The 17,729-nt window shown below is 41.3% G+C and overlaps 1 protein-coding gene across 1 annotated transcript; it reads left to right on the forward strand.

The window, feature by feature from the left end:
- Positions 1 to 16,524, forward strand: LOC308394286 (pinopsin-like). The gene is made up of 4 exons (XM_080878543.1): positions 1 to 493; positions 13,083 to 13,408; positions 13,815 to 14,048; positions 15,898 to 16,524. Exons 1-4 carry the CDS (start codon positions 118 to 120, stop codon positions 16,147 to 16,149), a joined length of 1,188 nt encoding a protein of 395 aa, XP_080734669.1. The 5' UTR covers positions 1 to 117; the 3' UTR covers positions 16,150 to 16,524.
- Positions 16,525 to 17,729: the final 1,205 nt, after the last annotated feature.

The raw sequence follows: 17,729 nt of genomic DNA on the forward strand, positions 1-17,729 counted from the left end.
GCCTGATCCGAGCGGGGGTCTTCAGCAGGAGGATGGCGCAGAGCGCAGCGCGGAGGCGCCATGAGAAGCTGAGCTGACTTGGATCCACTCAGAGGAGAGCAGGAGGAGCACAAGGACATGTTCTCGGAGCTGAGCGGCTTCAACCTGACCTCTAACCTCAGCGAGCCTTCCACCGTTCCGGGTCAGGAAGGGGACGAGGAGTGGAGAGACGCACCGCTGGAGCGGCTGTCGCGCGGAGGTCACGTGGTGGTGTCGGTGTGCCTCGGCTCCATCATGGTGTTCGGCTTCCTCAACAACCTGCTGGTGCTGGTGCTGTTCTGCCGCTTCAAGAGCCTGCGGACGCCCGTCAACATGATGCTGCTCAACATCAGCGTCAGCGACATGCTGGTGTGCGCGTGCGGCACCACCCTCAGCTTCGCCTCCAGCCTGCAGCGCCGCTGGCTGTACGGCCGCCGCGGCTGCATGTGGTACGGCTTCGTCAACTCGTGCTTCGGTAAGTGTATGTACCCCTGGAGCCTCAGAGCCCGAGAGGCTCTGTCAGGTTACCGGTCTGAGCTGACCAATCACTGGCTTCATTTAAGAGCAACTTAAAAAAAAGTTTTTCTGTTGAAACAAACAGTTAAACTTAATTTTAAACTTTATTTATAAACAGCAAAAGTGAAAAGATTATGTCAACGTTTCTGCGCTTTATTTTGAAAAGTCTCCAACCAGACTCCCTGCAGCTTTCAGAGGTTTAAGAAGCGGTCCTCTATTTTTTCATGCTGCCGATTTTATTCAGTGTTTACTTACTTTACAGCTTTATTTATTCCATATTTTCTGTGGATCCAGCTGCACTTTATTCGCTTTACATTTGAGCAGTGCACAGGTTTGATCCTGATGTTTTCTTCTCCCACCTGTTGAGTTCTCAGGGGTCATGTGGGCCATGTTTCGTGAAGTGGGTGGAGATGCAGATAAAGTGCAGCTGCCTGCTGCAGATAACAAACCTCTGTCCGAACACGGGACCTCAGGGGACCCACACATGAGCTCTGGTAATGTGATCAGAATCAGCTCTGGGTGGTTTTATTAAATGTAGCACACAACAGAAAATAATCAGACCACAGGAAGTGGACTGTTACCTGCTCTGTTCTCACCTGGGCTCAGTTTGAGCTACATGGAGCTGCAGCTTCAAGACTTGTATAGGCTCAGTTTCACAGACATGGATCAAGGCCAGTCTGGCTGGTTAGTAACTAGGGCTGGGCAAGGCTGGACTGGGACAAAAAATCGGCCCGGGCATTTTGACTAGAGACCGGCCCACCAGGATAAAGATTGAAAATGTGACGTCATTCAGGGGTAAAACCGCAAAGGATTCTGGGAACTTGTGGCAAGAGGTACTAGCGCACGCAGGCTTTCAATTGAACTCAGTTACACAGCGATAAAAAGAAACCCAAAAAATGTCAAGAAGCTGTTGTATTATTAACTGCAATAGCCGGTCGCATGACAGCCACGGAAAGCCGACGGGTAAACAGATCATTTTTTTTTTTTATCGGATTACGTCGTTGAAGAGAAATTTTTTAAGCCATGTTTCCGAAGTAAGAGCCGACGGATGGTCTGGATATACCAAATATAACGTCTCAGAACACTCCAGCTCACATGTTAGTCTGCTCCAAGCATTCCCACAAAGGTCAGAGTTTTGTAGTAGTTAATACGTCGTTTTTCTTAACATAATTGGTGATATAGGTTACAAGCAAGTCTGGCGCTGAACAGAAATTGTCGCGCTATGCTCCTTTATTTATTGTGCATTAATAGTGAATTGTCCTGACACAATATTGCGTTTCGCTTCTGTTATCACCATGGTACATTGACAAAAAACATATACTTTTATTCACAGGGTAAAACAGTTGTTTTGTATCACTAATTGTCCATTGCGATTACAACATACAATATTATTGTCACTGCTACATTTCTGTAATGCTACCAGAAATTATTTCCACTACTAATTAATTACCGTTGAGCTCAAAGGTTATATTAATAAACGGTTAACGAATGTGTATTTATGACGACGATTTGTGAGACTGGTAAACTTACCTCTGTTCGTACGATGGTCTTTCGTTCTACACGGTGCGTTTCAAGGTCCTGCACCCATCTGTCGGTAAACTGTACCTGGGCTTGTTGCAGTGACCTGAAGTTACTAAAAACTTCATGAGTGTATGCACTCACTCCCAGAACCGTATAATTATAAATCTGAGCGTGGTGAAAGTTGGGCAGCACGCTGACGTCTTTTGTCCACTCTGTGTGCTCGTAAAGGTCTGACCCTTTCACTCCGTTGATTTTTTCCTCGTATCTTTTCTTTGTCTTTTCATCGAGTCTGTCTTTGTACGGACCGGCATTGTCCTCCTTTTGTTTTGTACATTCCTTTTTTGTGCGGCAAAGAAAAAACAAGAAGGTATTGGAACCGGAGATTGAACGTTTTGCGGTGCTGCAAATGCTTGCATTTGATGCGGTACTTTGATTGTTTTGCCACGAGTTCCCGGCATGCAATGCGCGAAAATCACGTGATTGCTAAACAAGGGGGCGGGTGCATCCGGCCTCCTCGGCTGTAATTGGTCCAGCCCAGAGTCGATCATGACAAACTGGCCAATCCAACACCTTTCATTATATATACCCTTCCTAAAAAAAAAAAAAAAAAAAAAAAATCCATCGGCCCATAAAAACAAAAAATCACCAGCGGCCCACCGGGCAAATGCCCGGTATGCCCGATGGCCAGTCCAGCTATGGGGCTGGGTATCGTCACTGATTTCTAGAATCGATTCGATTCCGATTCACAAGGTCCGATTTGATCCACGATTCGATTCGATTTAAATCTGAGAAATTTTTCCTCAGACAGTCAGAAATATTATAATTCAGATCAGTACATTTACATATTTTTGTATCTATAAAAAGGAAGCTGACACTCGCAAGACTCTATCAAAAGTGTGAGCATCACAGTAGATGCCTTTGTGTCAAAGTAGCTGAAGATAAAACACAGAAAAACATGAAGGTGATTTTCCTGGCCTGGGATTTTATAAAAATATTCTGCAGTACATCAAAAACGAAAGAAAACCATTAATCAACATATGAACATTACCTCTGAAGTTACAGCGGTTTTATTACAGACACAGCTAAGCGTTTTGCATTTTGTATAATTTTAAAAAGTTTACATTTGTTCAGAAGCCTATTGAACAGCAGAAATGAGTCTTTCTTTTCAGAAGTAAGTAAAAGGGAAAAAAAAACAGCGGCCGACAGCGCTGTAAACAACAGTAGACTTGTGCGTAACAAGCAAGTGAATAATGCAGAAAACAGATTTTTAGACGGGAAACTGTTCTTGAAGTATATAGAAAAAGCGAGAGAGAGCGAGAGAGAGCTGTGAATGAAGTGTGATTTTATCATGGTGCAAGCAAAACAGCAAAAGTCAGAGGGAATTCATGACGATGTTTATGTGAAGTGTAGTTTGGATCTTCTTTTGCTGCTGGTTCGGTCAATAATGTTTGGAGAGAGATAAAACCAACAGCTTTAGAATCAGTGTAAAAAGGGCGTAAACACAAAGCGCGGACCCGCCGAAACATTGGAATCAGCGAGCTGTTGGCTTTCAACCCCGACCGTGTCCGTGCCGTCGGGTGAGAAAGGCGACATCTCACTGATTCTGATCCGTCGGCGGGTCCGAGCTTTGCGTTTACATCTTTGTGCAGAATCTGTGTACCTGCTCTCATTTACTGTTTTAGCTTTTCGGTGGTTCTTGAAATTTTGTGAGGTTTAACCTGAGATTCTGGCGTTTCGGGCATTTTAAAAAAATCAATTCAGGATTTTAATGAATCGATATCACGTTATCCAAGCCAGAATCGATTTTAATCGATAAATCGATTATCAAAACCCACCCCTATTAGTAACCTTGGTTGTTGTTAACAAGTACAACAAATTTAGATTGGCATCAGAAAAAAAGAAATAGTTAAAAACAGCAAACAGACAATAACAACAATAATAAATACACACCTGAGGGAATGATTGTGCAGAGTGCAATGACAGTCCTGAAAGTTGTTATCAGTGCAATGCGGGAAGTGGGGGGGGGTCAGTTTAAGCAGTACTGGATTTGTCTGTGCCTTTTGCCTGATGGCAATTTTGCAGCTCAATCCAATTCATTTTTTTTATATGGCACCAAATCACAACAGCAGCCACTTTTTCTTTTAAATAAATTATTAATTACTGATAAACTGTTGAGGTATTAAAGACTTCTTGGGTATAGTGAGAAAAAGATTATGATTATTTCCAACTTTTCTTTTGATGAAGCGCCAATTTACCTGTCGCCATGGTGACATCCCCTCTAAAGAGCCTGGACAATATAGCAGCTGGAGGCTCAGTTTATACTTCCAGTTGATCGATATAGTTTCAAATGATGCTGAGGGTTACAGTAAAAAAAAAAGTGACAGGTTGTTTACCAAACAGCAGATCAGGTGCATCAAGTCAAGTAAGGACATAAAACGTGGATGGAGAGGACCCTAACCTACAAGCAGCCACAGAAAAGCTTCATTCAGACAGATATGAAGAAAACCATTTCAAAACAGATCCTGATCCACCCACCCAGCTTCTTAGGTTTTTGTGCATAATGTGATGTGATAGGTTTGTAGCATAAACCCTATTCGCTGGAACGTTGAAGACAATATAATTACACTGCAAAGCAAGACACAAGGTTCTGGTTTACTCATGCATGAGGGAGGTGTCTGGCTGGAGCCAAGTGTCGTCCCACCACTTGACCTCCGTCAGAGACTCTCAGCCAGGCTCCCCATAGCACTCCTTTTATTGTGGTTACATGAATATGCATAGGTTCATTAACATATGACGTCTTACATAGGTATACATGTGAACAAAGAATACTGTGTGTGTGTGTGTGTGTGTGTGTGTATGTAGGTGTGTGTGTGTGTATGTAGGTCAAGATGTGACCCTGTGAAGCCTCCCTAAAGCTAGTGCCAGGATGTCTGAGTCCATCTAACAAAAGGCTCTTATACTTAAACAGATATACATGTGCTTGCTATACCATAAATCAACAAGAAAAGATAAACTCTCCTAGGGAGTATGTGATTTATACCAAGGACACTCTAGAAGAACGGATGCACTCCCTAACACACAGAGCTGTTACTTTAGGATGAAACATCCTTTCAATCCACCAATGATTATATACACTTCTAAGCATATATGAGTAAATATTTCTAAGCATAAATGACAATCAACAATACAAATCTAACATTTCCCCCCTTTTTGACCTTTATGCTTGAAAAGTTCCCAGTTATGAATACCTCATGTCTGACAGTTTCAATGCAAACATTGTTATATTCAGCATATGTCAAATCACCCTAAATTACTGAAAAAATACACAGTTTAACAAATGTATTAGCAGTTATCTCATTCCTCATTGATCTCATCTCATGGCAAACTGCATCCTACAAGCAAACAAAGAAATTGTTAATTTAATAGTGAAAATAAGAAAGTAACATTTTCAAAAACATCTCAGCTTGGTGATGCTTCCTCTGGGTGTGCAAATCACATGTCTCTCTGCAGGGTGGTTTGAGCTCTGCAGGGCGTCATGAATGTCTCTTCCAGATGTTTCCATCATTGTCCATAGGACCAGAGTCCAAACGTATGTAGAATAAACATTCAAACATACCAGTTGGTTTTGTTGTTTGTCAACATGGGTCTCAGCTATTTCCAAAGCTGCAGACCTCTCAGCACTCTAGTTTTATGGCCTCTCATTACCCCATTCAAGCCTTCGTCCTGCGAGGGGGATATTTATGACTCCTTAATTGTCCACGCTCTGCAGAGAAACACCTCTGTGGAAAGGGTGCAGGGTTGTCTTACTGCTGTTATGATCCCAGCAGCCTTCAGAGTGTCATCGTATGCACAGTACAGTGGCACATTAGGTGATGTTCATAGTAAACTGCTGTCATCACCACCATAGTTTCTGGTTCCTGTGCTTTCACAGAATCATGATGTCATCCTCGAACTCCTTCTGCGCTGTCGGTGGAGCTTGGCACGCTCCTCATCCCTCGAGTTTTCGTGTTCCAACGCTGCTGAAGGTTTAAGGCAGAGCACGTCGTACACCTTAGTTGTCTTCCTCAGCATCAATATTGAATCTTTCATTTTATTTAAAATCTTGCTGTGGGAAGTCTCCTCTTGATCTCCTGGAAGCTTAGTAGCACAGCTCTCTGTGTCCTGTCTGCTGTGCTGAAGATGATCTCTGATCCTCCTGAAGTCTCTCTCCCATCTTGTGGACGATCCTCTCCTCTATTTTGCAGGCAGTTTCATGGTCCTTGCTGTGGCTCCAAGGTCTGATTTCATGATGGGCCCCAACCAGCTTGATCTTTGACCTCAACCACTGCCTGGGCTGTCCGCTATGCCTGGAATGTTTCTCCTCACTGCTGCACCACTATATTTCAAAAAAACTTCTATTTGGAGAGCATGTCAACAATCATCAAACCACATTCTTTAGTTCAGTGAACTTCACTTATAGGCCATCGAAGCCTCATCTGAACATGGATGCACCACTTGCATAGATTTAATACTTGTAAATAAACAGCTAATCACACAAATCACTGCAACAATAATAGTAAACATTGTTTAATATTAATTCTGGACCCCACCTCTTGACGCATGGACACGCTCATGCGTCAACTCACCAAACCTGGATCCCTGTCTTAAAAACTGGCTCCACCAGGAGCCTGCATACACAAGATCTGGAAATAAAATCAACCTTCACACGTATAAACAATTATATCAAAAGAGTAGTAAGCATTCAGCACGGGCAAGACAAGTGTCATGTGCATGTTTTCTCAAATCATTAAATCACTATCATTACCATAATTCGCCCCAAACATGGATCATCCCATGTGCTCAGTTAACATTAACGTAATCGGTGACTTCTCTTAAGCAAAGTCACTCCACTCACATATTATTATTATGGGCTCAAAGTGGCCAGCAAAGAGCCCATAATAAACTATTCCATAAATACCGCAATCTCTTATTTGTTTTACTCATGTCACTTGTCCGTTTCAGCTGAATCCTCCACAGCATTCTCAAAGAAACAAACATTAGCAATACACATTGACTGTGGGCAGACGGAGGTCAGACACAGGTCAACAGGTTCCAGAGGTGCCATAAAAAAAAGACCATAAAATCAACCCTAGCTGTGGAAAGAATGTCAGTCACATGTAAACCCAGAAATCCTATAGTAGAAAAACATCAACCAGTTGTCCTGGTATAAATCATGTGATCAAACCACATGAAAAACTGTAATGCTGTAGAAAAAAAAAATGCAATGTTAGCGCTGCGCAGATGTATACAATTTCTCACAGTTTCTTTTACCAATCAGTCAGCTTCCCTTTTTATTTCCATTCATTCATGCTTTCTTTGCTGATAGTGGAATCGATTGTCGCATTTAGTTTCCACTCTCAGCAAAATGACGTCATTTCAAAAAGAAAAAGAACTTTTGATAGGATTATATCGCTGAATCCGGTTTTGGACAGGGACTTTCATTTAATAATTGTCCCAAATGAGTGGCTTTCTCGATCGGTCGCATAGCACTTTCAATTCCCGACGTGCAGATCTGCTTTAAAGAAAAGAAATAAACAAACAAAATCAGTGCCTGTTCAAAAGATAAAAATGAAAAATAACAAATTATCAAACCAAACTTTCAGTGCACTGTAAAAGTATCAAAATAAAAAGGCCTTGTTAAGTCATGACACAAACTCCTCACCTCAGGTAAATCATACCATTAGCATGGTTCATGGCATCATACCATCATACTAATCGGCAGGCTCGACTTCACAACAGAAGAAAAATCATCAGCTAGATTCACTCCAAATCAATCATCAGCTGCACAAAACACAACATAACCCTAATGTCATATTAGCTATGAGTTTAATCACCAAGTCTGTGCTCGTCACTCATTTAGGCCACAGATCTATTCTATTCAATTTTCCTTTTTCCTTCATCATAAAACATGTAACATGTTGTCATGCACTTCACAAAAAACGTTTGTTCTGACGTATTCAGAGTTGTATATCTAGATACAGAATTCACTCGCACATCAAACAGGAAACTCAATGTTATAGGGTCTCCACTCAACACAACAAACTCCAACACATCTCATTCACTCGTGCTAAAATTCAGTCACCTTTCATTAATCTAAGAACCGATCAACTAATTTGCATATCAGTTATTAACCCACTAAGTTGACAGGACGACAGAAATGCATGTTCAAAATATTATCACAAAAGACAATTTCCCTCATACAGTAAATTACTTGCTGCATCAATCAAGCAGGAAGCTTCTCCCAATTTACCATTTTAACACTAAATTTATTGTCTGATCGCTGGTTAGTCAAACCAGGATTGTTTTCCACAAAAGTTAAATTGTTGTCCTGCAACTTGGACAGTCAATTTTTTTTAGGATAAATTCAGTATTTGATAACAAGTGTCTGCTAAATTGACACTATTTTACACTGATGAAAGATAACAAGCTAATTTTCATTGCATGTGTGTGGAGCTGTATATCCAGCAGAGCATGCAATGTGCTATGAGTTTCACTGGTCTTTACATCACACGAGGTGACTTGGACAAGATAATAAACAGACTCACACACTTAAAATGTTGTCTAATCTTCATAAGCTATTTTGTGTTTGGAATTGTTAGTAGGGTTAATATATGTTCTGTTTTTATGTATCTTCTGAAACAGGTTACCATCGGCAACCACACTGTGTGTTGTTAACCCCTTCTACAAATACCCTCTTTTAATGTGTAACACTTTGTGTATGGTCTTGTGTTATCTCTGGTGGATATTAGCTGCATGTGTGGTGTCACCTTTCCATTTTCTAACAGCACACTTGCATACCTCAGTGCTTGTCCCCTTCCCCCTTTTGTGGTGGTCTGGACACTGTGTCAGTCCTCCACTTCCAGGCAGTCGCTTGTCTCCCCGAATTCCTTAACCTAATTTGATTGGCCACACTAAAACAGCAGCCTCAGTCCTCCTCTGCTCCTCTCCTTCTCTCCCACTTTTCAGTCCAATGGCAGTCAGCTTTTTTTCCAGCTTTGTCCCGTGTCTCTCTTTGTCCCACTGTCTCTTTCATTGCCATCTCACTCCAAACATGGCAAATGTCAAACTCAGACAGTCTTCTCAAAAGTCCTTCACACACAGTGAGGTTGCAGCTGGCTGGAAACGCATCTCCATCCATCCAATCTAGATGATGGTTCTTCTCTTTCTGATGCCGTTTGCCCACAGCGCTGCTGGACCTCTCTGCTCAGATTGTCTCTTGGACTCCTGTCCACTGTTAAATGTTCATGCTCGTGCTTCTGAAACTGCACTCGGTGTCTTCAGGGAGAGATTCGTTTCCTTGGATCTTGCTTGTTCAGGATGAGGACGGGAAGCTGCAAAACAATTCAGCCAAAAATTCTGGCTGAGTGTTTCTAATTTTTCTAATGATTTCAACCTATAATTTTCTTACGACTGCTGCCCGTGTAGGATTGATCCAGGTCCGTTCCCCACCTGTAAACGACAGACTGAGAGACTTTCATTATTATCATCACTGCTTAATCATCACACATCTCTCTGTCTGTGTTTGTGTGAACAATCCTTTCTTAAAAGCAGAAAATGACATTGTAGTTGTTTTTCGGCTGATCAACACAAAACCTTTTTCCTATGATTATTTTTCTTCGTCTACAATGTAATTTGTCTCTTTTTCACTCTTTTTTTTTTCCCTTCACAATAGCTTGTGATCTGCAAAATCACTGCTCTCACTCACAATCAAAGGCAATTACTTTTGCACAGTGCACAAAAACACTGTGATGTCAGACACATTCACACTCACTTTTTCATCTACATAAATAAACCATATGGCTGGAGATATGCGCCATGGTGATCCATAGGCATGATCACCAGTTTTATTTAATTATTTTTAATCCAACAAAACAAATAAACAAAAACTGATGCTACACACACACGAGTCAAGGTGCAGAAAAACTGCTCATGGAAACGCTGCACACTCTCTGTTTCCCTCTCTTTGAGCAGCTCTCAGACAGCTCTTGATCTGATAATGTGTAGCTTGCTCATCAGCTCAAAAAACAAAAACAAAACTGCAACGCGACATCACACAGTAGTTGCAGCATATTAGTTGTTTTCACAGGCGTGCTGTATATCTCAACAATGGCTCATAATAAGACGACAGTCTTTCACACAGGTCAAGTGCCTCTATGCACTTCATTAGTTTAAATATTTACCTATATCACTTCACCTCACATGTCATTGTACTGAATTTAAGCAACCACAAGCTTAATGTAGATTACTTTTAACAACTATCCACCTCAATTACGTCCATGGTCTGGCACACAGGCTGTTAACATTTTGTGTCAGGAAGGGGTGGGGGGAAAGCCACCCACCAGAGCACAGCTGCTGATGTGGGCTGGCCTTTTCCACACACTCTTCAAGGCTGGTGTGTTTTCTGAAAACTTCTAACATTTGAATCTCTTCCATTTATAAGCCTGCGATTAACCGCACGGCTCAGGTCCGCGTGAAACCCGCGCGACCGCATTCGCGTGCACCCACGCAGCTGTGGAGCCTTCGCTCTCTCTCTTTTATACATAAATACTTTGTGCTGCCAGGAGCAAAGTCCAGCACAAACGTCTTTCTCCCTCTAACTCACTCTTGGTTGCTTAGAAACCATAATAACAACAACAACTGCTGACGTCACACACCACGCGTTCTGCTCCGCACACACTCACACACAACAACAACAACGAGACGACGACGAAAATGACAATAACACAAAATAGGCCTACTCCGGACTCACACCGGACCGCTCGGGACCCTGACCCAGCTGTGGGACGCTCACCCACTCGCGCGACAAAACCCAATGAAGGGACGCTCGGGACACACACCCAGGGCGATTTCAAAACCGGACACACACCGGACGCTTGGGACCCTTGGGCGATTTAACCAAAACTTCTTTTTCGGGACACTAACCCAGTTATCGCTCCACAAAGCAGCGAACTTCTCAACGCCTCACAAAATGGCAGAGACTGCACAACGACACGGTTATAGAGTCGGCCTCTTTAAACTTACTTGGCGTTGCTTAGCGTGTAATATCAGCCTGAATCCTGCCGATCGCCATTTATCGAGGAGAAGGACAGACAGCGAATCCACAGGAACTTCCTGGCTGACGTCAGTCTTTCAGCGTGCCTCTCCCCCCCCCTCGGTGAATGCGATCCCAGGGAGCCGGCATCGAAGGACCAATTAATGATAGGTTTGTAGCATAAACCCTATTCGCTGGAACGTTGAAGACAATATAATTACACTGCAAAGCAAGACACAAGGTTCTGGTTTACTCATGCATGAGGGAGGTGTCTGGCTGGAGCCAAGTGTCGTCCCACCACTTGACCTCCGTCAGAGACTCTCAGCCAGGCTCCCCATAGCACTCCTTTTATTGTGGTTACATGAATATGCATAGGTTCATTAACATATGACGTCTTACATAGGTATACATGTGAACAAAGAATACTGTGTGTGTGTGTGTGTGTGTGTGTGTGTATGTAGGTGTGTGTGTGTGTATGTAGGTCAAGATGTGACCCTGTGAAGCCTCCCTAAAGCTAGTGCCAGGATGTCTGAGTCCATCTAACAAAAGGCTCTTATACTTAAACAGATATACATGTGCTTGCTATACCATAAATCAACAAGAAAAGATAAACTCTCCTAGGGAGTATGTGATTTATACCAAGGACACTCTAGAAGAACGGATGCACTCCCTAACACACAGAGCTGTTACTTTAGGATGAAACATCCTTTCAATCCACCAATGATTATATACACTTCTAAGCATATATGAGTAAATATTTCTAAGCATAAATGACAATCAACAATACAAATCTAACATGATGTCAACAGTATAACAGGCAGAGGTCACGTCCAAAATCAACAGACCAGAACATTCTCATGCATCGCAGCACACTCTATGAAAACATGTTGCAGTGGAATGAGCTCTTCAACAGCTGGATTGAAAACTATCCAGAATGCTGTATTTGTCCAGAACAGCTGTAAGCTGCTCAGCCTGAACCTTTTCCAAAATCTTAGCAGTAAACAGTAATTTAGAGAAGAGTATGTAGCTGCTAAGAAAAGAAGGGTCAGCTTATTTTTTAAGTGGGTGGATAAGAACATTCTTAAAATAAACAGGAACTTGACCAAAGACCAGTGACGTGTTGATTTTAGTGACCACAGTGGCTGTTAGGCTGAAAGACATTTTTTGAACAAGTATGCTGGTATAATGTTAAGAGAGCAGGAGCCTATTTTCACTGAGACAACTAATTTTACCAGCTCAGGTAAAGGAGGTAAAAAATAACAGGCTGACCTGGGGTAGGAACAGGCACCAAACAGGAAGATGCCAAATATTATGTCTCACATTACAGATTTTTACTACAAAGAAAGAAAGAAAAATAAATATCAAATTTTATGACTGTTTTTTTTAACATTGACCATTGTTCACTGTAAATAGTCTCAGCAGAATTAAGGCAAATCTATTCAAATTACAATTTTTGATGCTAAACATGATTTAGTTACTGCACAGAGCTCAAATGGAGTCAGTACTGAAGATGTGAAAGCTGAAGTAGTGGTGACCCCTCCACACTATCATGATTTGCACTTATCTGCCCCTCTAGACTGAGCGGCAGGTACAGTAAGTGGACTTCCAGGGTAATTCCTTTATTTATGTTGCCTTTAAATTTCTGTCAAGAGTCGGTCATTCCCAGTTCCAAGGCAACATACCAATCTGCTTACTGCTGAAGATCACAGTTTTTATGCAGTATATGTTTTTGAAATGCTGCTCTCTGTGGAATTATCATTCTTATTCTTTGTTTTTACTAAGGTTACTGTAGCCCTGTAGTTATTCTGTTTTTTAATCTGCTCATGGCTGCTGGATTAAACTTGAGCTGGAGTCCATTCATTTTTCTGCATGTTAACGGATGTATTTTCTTTATTTCCAAATTGTAGATGAGTCCTTTTTTTAAGTTAACCTGATCACATCCTGTCTTTGTTCTTAGGCATCGTCTCCCTGATCTCTTTGTCCATCCTGTCCTACGACCGCTACAGCACTCTGATGGTGTACAACAAGCGGTCGGCGGACTACAGAAAACCCCTGCTGGCAGTGGGGGGGTCGTGGCTGTATTCGGTGATATGGACAGTGCCCCCCTTATTGGGCTGGAGTAGTTATGGCCTGGAGGGGGCGGGGATGAGCTGCTCGGTGTCGTGGACTGAGGAGTCATCTCGCTCACATTCATACATTATCTGTCTGTTTGTGTTCTGCCTTGGGCTCCCCGTCCTGATCATGGTGTATTGCTACAGCCGCCTGTTCTATGCCGTCAAACAGGTGGTTCACGTTCACAGATGCTGAACATCTGGCAACTTAATTTATAATTTATATTTTCAATACAATAACGTCAACTAAAAGAGTTTTTAGTAGACATGTGTGTATATATTATATATTTTATATATGTTACATATATTTTTTTCCTTTAATTAAATTTGCATATTTATTTACATTATTCAGTTTATTAATTTATAATTTGCTATTTTAGGTATTTACACTTTTAAAGATATTTTTACTACCTAAATATTACAATATTTGTGCTTTGTTGCTTCTGACAGGGGTTTTTCTGTCTTTATCTTTTATTATTTCTGTATACTTATTTATGTTCTATTTTCGTGTCATGAGATTTTGATGGGACAATTTTGAAAATGTTTTAATGATAAAGTCCCTTCGTCTTGTCTGTCAGGTGGGTCGTATCAGGCGGACAGCAGCTCGTCGGCGAGAGTTTCACATTCTGTTCATGGTCATCACCACGGTGGTGTGTTACCTGATCTGCTGGATGCCATACGGCATTGTTGCCATGATGGCCACCTTTGGCCAGCCAGGACTCATCAGCCCCGTTGCCAGCGTCATCCCTTCAATCCTTGCCAAGACCAGCACCGTCATCAACCCTGTGATCTACATCCTCATGAACAAACAGGTGAGTGCTGGACTGAGCTGTTATCAGGTAGAAACAGGGCTTAAAATACGATTTGTCAGTACGGTAGGTAGGAGCACTGACACACTGATGAGGAAGAAAATAAAAATGCTAATAAATTAAAACATGCACCAAAAAAGTAAGATGAATAAATAATATTTTCTAATTTTTAATGTAGATTTTGTGATTTTTTTTCCAACTTTCATTATATACATATTAAAAAAATGTGTAGGAAAAACTAAACATATATATAAATATAATGAGTAAATGAACATTTTTATGTTCATGTTTTTTTTCTTTTTGAATATTTAATTTAAGTGAGACAGAGAGGTGTGGCAGGATTGTTTTTTAATTTAATCTCAGTGCAAACTACATCAGTATGATGCCTACACACAGACAGAAACACACATGATGTCATTAACAAAGTACATCACAATGTTTTCTTTTTTTTTTCAAAATCGTATATTTATTTAAAACTGTATTTAAAAAATGAACTTTAAATAGCAAATAAATATTCCATACTTTGAACAACCTAGCTCTCTAAAGCAGGGGTGTCAAACTCCAGCCCTGGAGGGCCGGTGTCCTGAAACTTTTACATGTGTCTCTGCTGCAACACACCTGAATAAAATTAGTAGGTCTTTAGCCAGACTATAGAACTTGGCTGCATGCTGAAGTGGCAACCCCTAACTCTACTCTACTCAACTCTACTGAATCAAATGGCTGAATTGCCACCTCAGCATGCAGTCAAGTTCTATAGAATCTTGCTAATGACCTACTATTTGTATTCAGGTGTGTTGCAGGTGGGACACATGGAAAAATTTCCTCGAGGACTGGAGTTTGGCATCCCTGCTCTAAAGGAATAAGAAGGAAAAATAGAAAATAAATTCTTAACATATCTAAAAAACTGAAAAAAAATATATTGGTTGTAAATATTTTAAATATTTTAATTGATTCTACATGTACAAAGATATACAGTTACACCTTAAAGTTTTAATGGAAGATCAAAAAGTAAGACAATTGAAATAAAAAAAAAAACGATGTTGCTTTTTTTGCTTGTTTTTTAATTAAGAACATCTATTCAACTCTTTGTTAACATAAGTATCAGCGAGTCACATGGCAGCAACTCAGTGCATTAAGGCATGTAAACATGGTGAAGACGGCCTGCTGAAATTTAAACTAAGCATTAGAATGAAGGAGAAAGACATTGTGGGAGCCAGATCCAGATACTGCTGCGACTTTCCCACATAATCATCTCTACAGTTTACAGAGAGTAGTCTTTAAAAAAAATTTTTAAAAATCCAGTGAGTGGCAGTTCTCTGGGAGAAAATCCCTTGTTGATGCCAGAGTTCAGAGGAGAATGTCCAGACTGCTTAGAGCAATTAGAAAGGAAACGAGCTCAAATTACCGCTTGTTACTACTAAGGTATGCAGAAGAGCATCTTTGAATGCATTCAGCCATGTCTCAGCGGTTGAGGCTGGTGATGGTGCTACAAGTTGTTTTAGAAAACAAATTAAATTTAATTACACTGATAAGCAAAGAAACATTTGGTTTATTTTGTGAATAGCATGTTTGCTCAGTAAGAGACTATCTGCCTGGAGATAACATCAACATCTGTCTGTTAATGAAGCAGGTATTATCATACAGAGCGAGTTTGGACTGGAGAGCTCACAAACTCCCATTTACATCGTAAAAAATATACTTTCATGGCATATCATTTGGCTAATCAACAAACTTCAGATGAGGTTATTGGGTAAGTGAGGATGGAGCTTAAGACAGAATAGCTGCCAACACTGGCATTGACATATATTATATTAAAACCACTAACAAAAACAAAAACAAATCTCTTTGTCAGTTCTACCGCTGCTTCCTGATCCTGTTCCACTGTAAACACCCACTGACGGAGGATGTACAGTCCTCCATGCCCTCCAAGACCACCATGGTCCAGCTGAACCGGCGCGTGTTGGATGGCAGCCCCGCCGGGCCATCTGGTACCAAACCCATTGTGCAGGAGGTGGAAGGAATCAGCGCTGCAGAATCTGACAAAACCGACCCCGTAGAGCTGCCGCTGCCACCCCTGCCACTGCCTGAAATCTCCTCCTCCTGACAGCCCTAAGCACTGACTGTTCACTGAAAAGTGGGGCCAGCAAATGTCTGTTTTTTGAACCCTTCAACCACCAACATCTCAGCTCATACTCACACCCATACTCATCACTTCTCAGTTTGTATGTGTTTCATTTTTTTTGGGAAACGATGAGGTCATACCCTAGATGCCAACCGTATTCAGCTGCTGTAATTATTGATTTAATAATGTGAGCTAAACTAATCTAACAGAAGAGTTAAATCCTGTTGTCGGATTCAACCGTTGAAATCAGAGGCTCGGTAGAAATCAGATTTTGCTTGTTTGTTTGCAGCCCTCAGACTTTAATGACTAATTTGTGGGTATTTTTCTATGGTCTGTGTCCTGTTGGTGTGTTGGGAATAAAGTGCTGTGCTCTGCTTTGACTCTCTGACTTTAATTTTAGTAGGCTCAATATGAGCGATGATTAGTAGTTCTGATGCATGCATGTCCTTTGATTTATTTATTTATTTTTTGGAAAACTACACAATTTCACTGTCCATAAAGAAGGCCACTAATACAAGATACGAGCTATTGCAAAGAAATGGAAGTTAAGGCCACTGTACAGGCCTGATTTTACAAACTTATGCTTGGTCTTAATGGCCAGGTCTCTTTTTTGCTGCTGCAAGTGCAACTAAAACAAGTTGTTGGGTCTGTGTTTCCACAAGCCCCGCTGGTTTAGAGACATATTCATCATGAAGAAAACAAGACAGTCAGCGATCGATCGATTTACTTGCAAGGGAGGCCTCGTCGGTGTCTACCACGACATCGGGGTCATTTACCACGAAATGACCCCGACGGCCTCCGCTTGCTGCCTTTTATTGGGAAAACAGTTCACACAATACACAGTAGTTTACATGTACCTCCCCTCGTAACCCCCCTTGGCACTGTATGTAGATGTGTGTGGGTGTGTAAGAATGTGTGTGTATGACCTCCTGCTGACCAAGGGTCATAAAAGCAGGAAGCAACATCACAAGAAACAGATCTTCCAGATAGGATGTGCCTGTGATAAAACACTACAGCCCCTACCCAGAACCTCGAGAATCTGGGGAGATGGACAAAGAATTCCTTTCATCACAGAGTTAAAACAATGTAGAGATGGTAAGCATAAAAATGACAACATTTAACAATTCACTTTAACAAAGTCACATTAGAAAATTCATCACTTACATTAAATGATTTTGACTCAGTCAGATTAGTAATTGAGCGCTGGTTAATAGAGCTACGTTGTACCTGCGGAGTGTTACTGAGCGGACCTAAAGCATCTTGAGCTGGAGCGGGGCACAGATTAAGTACACTATTCAGAAGTCATTCGTCATGTCAAATGACAGGCGGATAAACTCTCAGGTTGGTAATAAATGTATTACCTGTATAAGAAAAAGCATCATGTAAACAAACGAGAGCCTAACAGTAACTGTTATGCTGGTAGCTAAAAATGCTAATTTAGCTTAGTTTGCCCTGGGTTCATCTTTGACAAACAAATATGATTGAATGTTTCCAGTAGAATTCCACAGTTGCCATCTTGTACCCTCTCAGAGCCCCGTATGCTTGCAGAGACCCCTACAGTA

This window comes from Rhamphochromis sp. 'chilingali', assembly GCF_963969265.1.
Source record: "Rhamphochromis sp. 'chilingali' genome assembly, chromosome: 3".
NCBI lineage: Eukaryota > Metazoa > Chordata > Actinopteri > Cichliformes > Cichlidae > Rhamphochromis > Rhamphochromis sp. 'chilingali'.